At 46.7% G+C, this 9,464-nt stretch overlaps 1 protein-coding gene across 4 annotated transcripts; it reads right to left on the minus strand.

Annotated features, from left to right (window-relative positions):
• Window positions 1-7,754, minus strand: LOC310829269 (uncharacterized protein). Of its 4 annotated transcripts, XR_014557202.1 has the most exons (3): window positions 7,446-7,745; window positions 5,803-5,961; window positions 4,983-5,523 (listed from the first exon to the last, which is right to left on the minus strand). XR_014557202.1 is itself a non-coding variant. In XM_083707556.1 (2 exons), exon 2 carries the CDS (start codon window positions 4,135-4,137, stop codon window positions 3,370-3,372), a length of 768 nt encoding a protein of 255 aa, XP_083563682.1. In that variant the 5' UTR covers window positions 4,138-5,523; window positions 7,446-7,740; the 3' UTR covers window positions 1-3,369. The 4 variants fall into 4 exon arrangements, 1 of the variants encoding a protein (XP_083563682.1); XM_083707556.1 differs by lacking the exon at window positions 5,803-5,961 and having other exon boundaries at window positions 1-5,523; window positions 7,446-7,740; XR_014557200.1 differs by having other exon boundaries at window positions 4,983-5,954; window positions 7,446-7,754.
• Between the last annotated feature and the right edge of the window lie 1,710 nt (window positions 7,755-9,464).

A 9,464-nucleotide genomic window follows, 5' to 3' on the forward strand; every position in this document is an offset into this window, starting at 1 on the left:
TGTGCCCATAAGTCTTTATTACAAGCAAGTGAAAGAGGCACAAACCGGTGAATGAGATAACTCAGTTATGCTACATTCTTAATCGAGGGATGTCTCTCATCCTTGGGGAACAGCAAGCAGATGTCCATTCTGTTTCTTCTCAGGGTTTTTGCATCAACATCTTGAAAACAGCTTGATTGCTCAAGAATCTGTGAAGGCGTGTTTCAGCTGCTGTAGCTCTCCTGCTGTTCACAAGAGAGGTGTTTTCCTCTAGAAAGGGATGCCAACCTACCTTACCCAGAATACTGAAAAGCTAATTTCTACCTCTCTGAGAGAAAATGAGGCATTGATGGGCTCACAGCGCTGCCCTCTCTAATCCAGTTGGCTCTCAGTTCCCTGTTCTGGAACCAGTGACAAAACACAGGAGAATCAGGCTACCTCTGCAGTTCCCAACATGGTGCCTGTGGGCACCACAGCACTCTCAAACAACATCCTTGCTGCTCCCAGCTCCCTGCTGCTCCCAGTTCTCAATGATTTCATTTTTTTTCTTGAGATTTGGTTTGTTGGAAGTTGTTGGGTCTTTGCAGACCATCACCTGCTTTTGTGTTTTATTTGTTTACAGGTGTGTGCAGGTGTTCTACCTTTTGTCTGGAGAGGGTGTCATTGTGAGGATTGCCGATTTTTCTTCTGTGAAATGGGCATTTTGTGGAACCAGCAACAGTTTCTTAGATTTCCAAACGTTCCCCCCCCCACTCTAACTAGTAGGGTTCATTGCCTTCCTCAGACTTGGGGAAGGAATCAAAAATGCCAGGCTTTTCTCTTAAGAGCCTATTCTATCAGAGGTTCCCTTTCCTCCTGGTGTATGCCCTCCGGACAAAGCTGGAAGTAAAGAACAATGCTTCCTCACAACGTTTTGTCCTCGCCTCAAGGGCAGAGTGAAGAATAAAGGCCCCTCTTCTCAACCAGAAAGAATTATGTTTATCTCTTTGGCAAGAGAAGGTGGGCACAGGGGTAGTTTTAACAGGTGCAGGGCATGTGGAAGATTTGCTTGCCAGAAAGAAACTATTTGGCAGAGAATAAAATAACTAAAGCGAAAAATTCAGAGACAAGTGCTGGGGATTTTTCCCTCCTAAAAGCGAAGGGTGAAAGAATGTTTAGAAGGCAGCAATTAAATGTAATTACCTTTGGAAAGCTGAAGATCAGTCGTTGAAACTCTTCCAAGCACCAATTATAACTAAAAAAACAACATATCATTTAAACCGGTATTTCAAACAAAAGAAATCACTGGAGTGATTACCAGTATGTCCTTAAAATATATGTACTGAGTCCACAGTACATATTGGCCCAAATCCAGTTACTAGGCTTCCCCACCTATCTGGGAGTATAGGATACTGAACTCAATGGGATTTACTTCTGAATGACATTTAGAGGATTGCAGTGGAAATTCTACTAAAATCAATGCTATGGATTAAGGGTTACGTAGCACATGCGTCCCATTGAATGTGCAGGCCAATCCTATACATGTCTACTCAGACCGCATTCGCACAACACATTTCAAGCACTGTAATGCTGCTTTAAACAGTTGTGGGTTCCCCCAAAGAATTCTGGGAGCTGCTGTGTTACAGGTGCCAAAAGTTGTTAGGGAACCCCCTATTCCCCTCACAGAGCTACAATTTTCAGAGATCCCTTGAAGAGGGTTTGATTGTTAAAGCAGGGGAACGGGAGGCAACCTAGCAACTTTCAGGACGCTTAACGAACTACAGCTCCCAGCATTCTTTGGGGGAAGCCGTGGCTGCTTAAAGTGGCATCAGAACATTTTAAGTGTGTGGTTTGAATGTGAGGTAAGCTCCATTCAGTTCCAGAGAGACATGCAGCTGAATAGCGTACATATTTATTCAGAAGAGAATACAGCTAAGATCAACCATGCAGCCTGATACGGCAGTGATTCACAATTAGCTAAGTACCACAGACCCCGTTTTTCAAAAGCAAAGCCACAGACCTCCTACTTTTGAAAATTTTGATATTTCCATAGTATTTTTTGTTATGTGAATGGTGCCACGGACCCCTTGGGTGGGTTTCGTGGACCTCCTAGGGTCTGCAGCCCACTAACAGGGAACCACTGCTATACAGAAATTAGCTGCACCAAGCCCAAATGAAATCAATAAGCCCACCAAAATCTCCCCAGGATCAATCCTACAAAAGGCAAATATTTGTCTGATTTCTCCCCCTTTTTTTCTCCCCTGCCACCATGGTTTCTGGCAAAACAACCACGGACCAGCAAAACACACAAAAAAGTAAGATCTGTTTAAGGCAACTTAGTTCTACACACAGGTCTGGCTGTTTGGTTATCTGAATCTGCAGTGTGTATGACGAGTTTAGGTAAAAATTCCTCTTTTTTGGATAAGTGAATTTTCGAACTAGTATTTGGATAGTGGGACCTATGTATTTTTACATTTACATTTTACATTTAGCTCTGAATGCCATGAACTACTGCAGCAGTTTTCCATTTTCCTCAGCGATTTCCTCCTAAGTTGATTAAAAATAAATAAATCAGAGGTTTTATATCTTGGAACAGGAATTAATTGGAGATGTCATGTCCTGCTTATAGATGAAGTACTCTAGAAGGGCCATGAATAAATCAGTGACAGTAAAATTCACAGGATTATTGGAGGGAAGAGTGCCTCCAAAGAGGAACATTTTCTCTTCTGCCTCTTGTACGCACATGTTAATATTAGGGAGCATTTCTAAGGAAAAAAGATGTTCCCTGAGGACAAACATACAAGAGGTTATGAGGAGAATATTTTTGTCTTCAACTTTCCACCCATTTAAAATGTCCCTCACACAGGATTTTCCTTTTCCTCTACATCATGGGTAGGCAAACTAAGGCCCAGGAGCCGGAGCCGGCCCAATCGCCTTCTAAATCTGGCCCGCGGACGGTCCAGGAATCAGCGTGTTTTTACATGAGTAGAACGTGTCCTTTTATTTAAAATGCATCTCTGGGTTATTTGTGGGGCATAGGAATTCATTCTTCTTTTTTCAAAATATAGTCCGGCCCCTCACAAGGTCTGAGGGACAGTGGCCCGCCCCCCTGCTGAAAAAGTTTGCTCTACTACATGGGCCTGCTTTCTGCGGACCCTAATTTCCGTATCCACACCTTCTATGATTCAAAATGGCCACCCCACTTAAGAAACAGCTGCCCCACTCCCTCTACCACACCATTCTCCAAAGCAGCATAATGATGCTACAGGATTCGCTCCCCACCTAAGTACCATTTTTGCCCGCCACCATTTCCTCAGAATTCCCTCCGCCTTATAAGCCCCTGCTATTCTCCTCAGCCTCATGCCAAATTAGTCACACTCCATGTTCCACTGTGGAAGAACCATTTGCCATTCAAGTCTCATCCCCTGCTGAAGGTACCAGCTTGTTCTTCATTGCTAATGTAGCTGCTTCTCCCGCAAGACCAGCAGCTGAGGCCCCTGCCCTGAAATGCGCCTTTTGGTGCCGTGTGTACTGCAGGAGGTATCGGAAGCGCTTCCCGCATTCCTGGCACGCATACGGCAGTTCCCCAGTGTGGATACACTGGTGCTGCACAAGAGCCGAGCTCTGGCAGAAAGCCTTCTCGCAGCGTGGGCATTGGTACGGCCTCTCGCCGGTGTGGATGCGCCGGTGTTGTGACAGCGCCGAGCTGTGCCCAAAACGGCGCCCACAATCCTTGCAAGCGTACGGCCTCTCACCAGTGTGGACCCGCTGGTGCTCCAGCAGCTTGGAACTCTGGGAGAAGCCATGCCCACAGTCCTCGCATCGGTACGGCCTTTCGCCAGTGTGGACCCTCTGGTGTTGCGCCAAGTGCGAGCTCTGCTGGAAGCTCTTCCCGCAGTCACTGCAGATGTAGAGGGTTTGGTGGCGGAGATGCGGGGCTGCCCCGTTTTGGTGGGTCTTTTGATGTAGCACCAAATGCGCCCTCTGGCTGAAGGTGCGCCCACAATCCGGGCACCGGAAGGGGCGTTCGCCCGTGTGGACTCGGCGGTGCTGCAAGAAGTGCGAACTGATGCCAAAGGTCTTCCCGCAGTCCTCACACTCGAAGGGCTTTTCTCCGGTGTGGACCCTCTGGTGGCGCAGCAGGGTGGAGCTGAGGCCAAAGGACTTGCCGCAGTCCATGCACTCGTAAGGCTTCTCCCCGGTGTGGGTGACGTGGTGCTGGATCAGAGTGGAGCTGAGCGAAAAGGACTTGCCGCACTCCTTGCACCGGAAAGGGCGCTCCCCGGTGTGGGTCCGCTGGTGCTGGGTGAGGGAGGAGCTCTCGGAAAACGTCTTGCCGCAGGCGCGGCAAGCAAAGGGGCGCTCTCCGGTGTGCACCCGTTGGTGGTTCAGCAAGTTGGAGTTGCGGTTGAAGCACTTGCCGCAATCGGGGCATTTGTAGGGTTTCTCTCCCGTGTGGATGATCTGGTGCTGGATGAGGGTGGAGCTGAGGGAAAAGGACTTTCCGCAGGTGCCGCAGTTGTAGGGCCTCTCCCCTGTGTGGACCCGCTGGTGCTGAATGAGGTTGGAGCTCCGGCCGAAGCACCTGCCGCAATCGGGGCATTTGTACGGCTTCTCACCCGTGTGCGTCCGCTGGTGCTGGAGGAAGCTTGAGCCCCGGGTGAAGCATTTGCCGCAGGCGCCGCACTTGTAGGGCTTCTCTCCGCTGTGGATGCGGCGGTGCTGGCCCAAGATGGAGCTGGTGCCAAAGCATTTCCCACATTCGGGGCACCTGTATGGTTTGTCAGGCGCAGAAGGGGAAGCAGGCAAGGTGGCCACGAGGGACGATTCGCAGTTGACGTCCCGTTGACTAATGTCGAAGTCTCTGCCACCATCGCTGACATCCAAGCAGAGAACACGGTCCTCTGCATCGTCCGCATCAGAATCGAAGTCCTCAGTGGACTCTCCATCTGCTTCTCCCTCCACCTCTGGAGAGACACTTCGGGTTCCTTCCACATCTGTTTGGAAAGCTTGATTAGGGCTTCCACCCGTGTCTTGCTTAATGTCACCGTCCACATCAGAAGACAAATCTTGGGCACCCTTCTCATCTAGATAGACATGCAGACCATTCTCCCCATCTCTTGTGGAGGATCATTCCAGTTGCTGCCACAAGTTTGCTTACACTCAGTGTTTGACTGCAACTTGATTATTTTCTTGATCTCATCAACGTCCAACTCTGGGTGGGATCTCTGTTCTCCTTCAGCGTCCAAGCCATCACGACATCTGCTACGGACGTCTTGTTTGGGTACATTTTGTAACCCAGCTTGGTATCTGGTATCCCCACCACCTTCTAAACCACCGATAAGCTGTTTGTTCTCAGCACAACATCTGCCCTCATAGCATCTCCCGTACATATTGACTGAAACGCCCACGTTGCTGGTAATGGTGTGCAGTCAAAACTCCAGGATGACGTTCCTCATCACTGAAAGACAGGCACAAAGTACCACTGAAGATCTCCTGGAATCTGGAATTGGGGTGGCCATTTTCTTCTTTCATTAAAGGAGCAGCATATCCCTCACACATGGTCTGCAGGCAACGAGAATGAAAGGAATCAAAAAACTAAGCTCACATTCTTGCCTTGGTAAATGAGCAGGGTTAGTGTGCAAATTCTGCACCAAGCAGCTCAATTCCTGCACCAAGGTGACCCAGAGGAAAACGTGCTCTTTCAGATAAAGATATACATCAGGGATGGGGGAACCTGTGACATTCCAGGTGTTGCTGGACCACAACTGACATCAGCCCTAGACTCCAGAGAGCCGCCACAGGTTCCCCACCTCTGAAATATTAAATATTCATTTAATAGACCTTTGCAGTTGGTCACAGATCTGGGTCAGAAGCACAGTTTATGGTCTTTCCTCTGAGGGTCCAAATCTGGGGCAGGGCTTTCTTGGTGGTGGCTCCAGTTGTCTAGAGCTCACTTCCTATGGCGTGGGGGAGGGGACCCAAAAATCCCATCACTGCAGACTGAAAAAGGAGACAGAAATGTGGTATAAATAGAAATAAATTACTTCAATCACTCACGTTGTTTTAAAAAAGAAGCTGGGATAGTTCAGTTGGTAGAGCATGAGACAGTGAAACTCAGGCTTGTGGGCTGGAGCCCCATGTTGGGTAAAAGATTACCGCATTGCAGGGGGTTGGACTAAATGACCCTCAGGGTTCCTTCCAATTCTATGATTCTCTTCTTTTTAGCATTTCTTATATAGCTCATTTCTTATTTTAGTACTTGTTTGAAATACGTCTTGAAATACATCTTCAAACGAAGCATAAGAACTGTGTACGCTACATATAAGCGTCCCCTGGCTCTCAAATGTTTCTAGTGCTACTCTGCTGCTGAATTTGTCAAATCTCCTGACCTGGAAATGGATGGTGAAGCAATCAGAGAATAGTTCCTCATAGGCCAGGACTCCCTCACTAAGCTGCTGACATCTCTCACAGCCTCTGGCTGCAGTGGCAGATTGCAGGAGGTGTCAGGGAAGCAGAGGTATTATCAACCTCACCCGGTCCTTAGATGCTGTAACTGCAAAAGTTACAATTCACCAAAAACAGCTTCTCTTGCTTCTACCAGATTGCAATGTCCTCCTTGCCTAATCTCACTGCATCTGTCACTCACAGCTATACAGGGCAATGGATCCGCATGGCATATTCCTACCATATATAGAAAGGCAATCTCACAGTGAACTTTGGGCTCTCTGTGCAGATGGAAAACAGGGTTAATGGAAAAGAGATCGTTCTCCTCCATGCACACAGAGTCTTCACACCTCAGAAGCACATGGTAATCACACCACAGTCACTACAGATGCTCAACCTCTGTATCCTACAATTGCTAACATGAATTTGGAATTATCTGGAGAATTCATGCAGTTCACAGATTGGCAGAGGGGGGCAGGGGAATTTTATTTTTCTAAAAAAATAAAAGAAAGCCACTCTTTGATCACTCTAAATTGAACCTATGACAACATGTGGTAAAAGGAATTTTGAGAGACAGAATGCAACATGCAGTATGCAGAATCCAGAATGGGAGAAGCCCTTTCCTGCGGTGAAAACATGGACAAAATGTACAAGTGCCCACATAACATTTAATTGCCCATGTGGTGCCTATTTGGGGAAGATGATGGGAGCCAGAGTCTCTTCCAACAGGTGTTTATATAAAGATACATGTTCGTACAGACATAACGTCCACATATTATGTTTTACCTGTGGGAAATGCAGGTGTTTTCTGTAGAAAACGTGCAGGGTTGATACTCTCCTTAAACATTAGATGAGGAATGAAGGAAAGGACGGGATTGAAAAGGAACGATGAAATCAGAAACCCATTGTAATTACAAAAAAGGGAGAAAACTCTAAGAGAAAATGAACCAGATCTCTGATTTCTTCAAAGCATTCGGTCCCCACGAAACTTTTGCCCTCTGCCTTTTCCCCCTGCAATTATTTTTGCGCCTCTGACTCACCCAACGCGCCCCCCGAGTGTGGCTGCAGTCCGCTCTCCTTTGTTGCATGAGGAATCTTCCCTCTGAGCCCCCAAACCTCTTATGTGTCACTAGGTGGGAAGGGGAGGGGGCGAAATCGAGCTTGAAACAGGAAGAAGTCCATCTCTTATTACCTTCCCCCAAATTCCTCGCCCGGGAGAAAGCTGGCAGCAACAAAAATCAGTTCCTCTATGATTCCTTTAACTCTTCCTGCCCCAGATTGCATTTCGGATTTAAAACGGTGACTGACCATTCCTCCAGAAGAGGGCTACATTTGCACCAGGAATCAGCCCACAGCTTGTCTGTCTGTCTCGTTTGTTTCTTCCTGACAGAGGTGTGATGCATTTAGCAGATGCATTTCAGGCAAAGATTCAACAGGTGATGGGATGGTTAGTTTGCAAGTTTTTAATCTTGTTGCTTAGCGCCCTGAGACAGCATCTGTGCTGAACGCTTGCTGGGTAGACATTCAGAAAATAAGTTGATTAAAGAAACCCAAGCTATCCAAATCTCTGCCTTTCATGAGTTTTTAATAGTGCAGGAGTCTTGCAATTAAAAAAACCAAACAATTGTTGTGATTCAGTCCAGAACTCAGTATTGGGAGTGTGTAAAAAGTGAGCAGTAATGAAGACGAGAGAGCCTTTCTGCCCATTGCCACTACATAAGCACATCCAGCTCTATAGACATTCAAAAGATAGAGACAGGAGCAGCTTCCAGGATTCTTAAGCTAGGACTGTTTAAAGCGGTATAATACCACTTTAAATGTATTGTGCAGATGGGGCATGTCACAACCGCAATCACAGCACATTAGTGGTGAATTTATACTTCACCACCTCTAAATCATTCCATGTTATTAGCTGCTCTGCAATGCTTCCTCCATGTGACCACATTATTCCCATCTGGAGGGACGTTCCTGCATTATAGCAGGACACACAAAAAACAGCATACACAACACCCCGAAACATTTGTGGTGTCATATTTTAAACTAAGCATTAGGACCGGCTCAAAACTTGCAGACGCGAATGGTATTAAAAGCGTGGTCATGCATAACCAATAACATATTGAGCACAAATCATTACGATCACTCAATAAAAACAACATCTGGAAGGGAGCTCAGACTGCATACTGAGCAATTCACTTTCTTGGCAGACATGTATGTGAAAGACAGCAGGTAGAAGGGACAGAAGGAGAGACAGACAGTTAGTGGTGTTTTATTGCTGGAACCAAGATGGCAGCCTTCCTCCAGCTGCCCTAGGTGCACTCTGGAGACCAGCATTCTGCCGAAGGTGCCTTTCTTCCAATATGCTTGGCTCATATATTAAAACAAAAATACTGTGGCATTGTAAGTCTCCAGTGCTCTCTCATCCAAAGGATGCTGTGGCAAGAGATGTTACAGGTGGACCTACCCAGTGCTTTTTTTCTTTAAAAAAATGTTTAGGGGTACAGTGGTACCTCAGGTTAAGTACTTAATTCGTTCTGGAGGTCCGTTCTTAACCTGAAACTGTTCTTAACCTGAAGCACCTCTTTAGCTAATGGGGCCTCCTGCTGCTGCTGCACCACTGGAGCACGATTTCTGTTCTCATCCTGAAGCAAAGTTCTTAACCCAAGGTACTATTTCTGGGATAGCGGAGTCTGTAACCTGAAGCATATGTAACCTGAAGCGTATGTAACCCGAGGTACCACTGTACTCTTATTTTGACTCAAGAAAAATCACAATCTTTTGGTTCAATTTGGGGGAAATAAATACAGTAAATGGACAAAAGTACAAAGATTCTCAAAATGTTTAGGGGTATGCGTCCCCCTGTGTGTCCCTAGAAAAAAAGCACTGGCTCTACCCTGGAAAATTTGCAGTCATCTTGCACAAAAAAGGGAAATGCAGTTGGGGAGCCAATTGCAAAACACGAGTGAATATGCCCTATCTGATGCCCAGACCAACCATCATAACACACTTGTATCTGCATAGACCCCCACATGCCTCAAAACAGGATTTCAGTCCTAAGACAC

The sequence above is a fragment of the Podarcis gaigeae genome (genome assembly GCF_964106915.1).
Source record: "Podarcis gaigeae genome assembly, chromosome: 13".
NCBI classification, from domain to species: Eukaryota; Metazoa; Chordata; class Lepidosauria; order Squamata; family Lacertidae; genus Podarcis; species Podarcis gaigeae.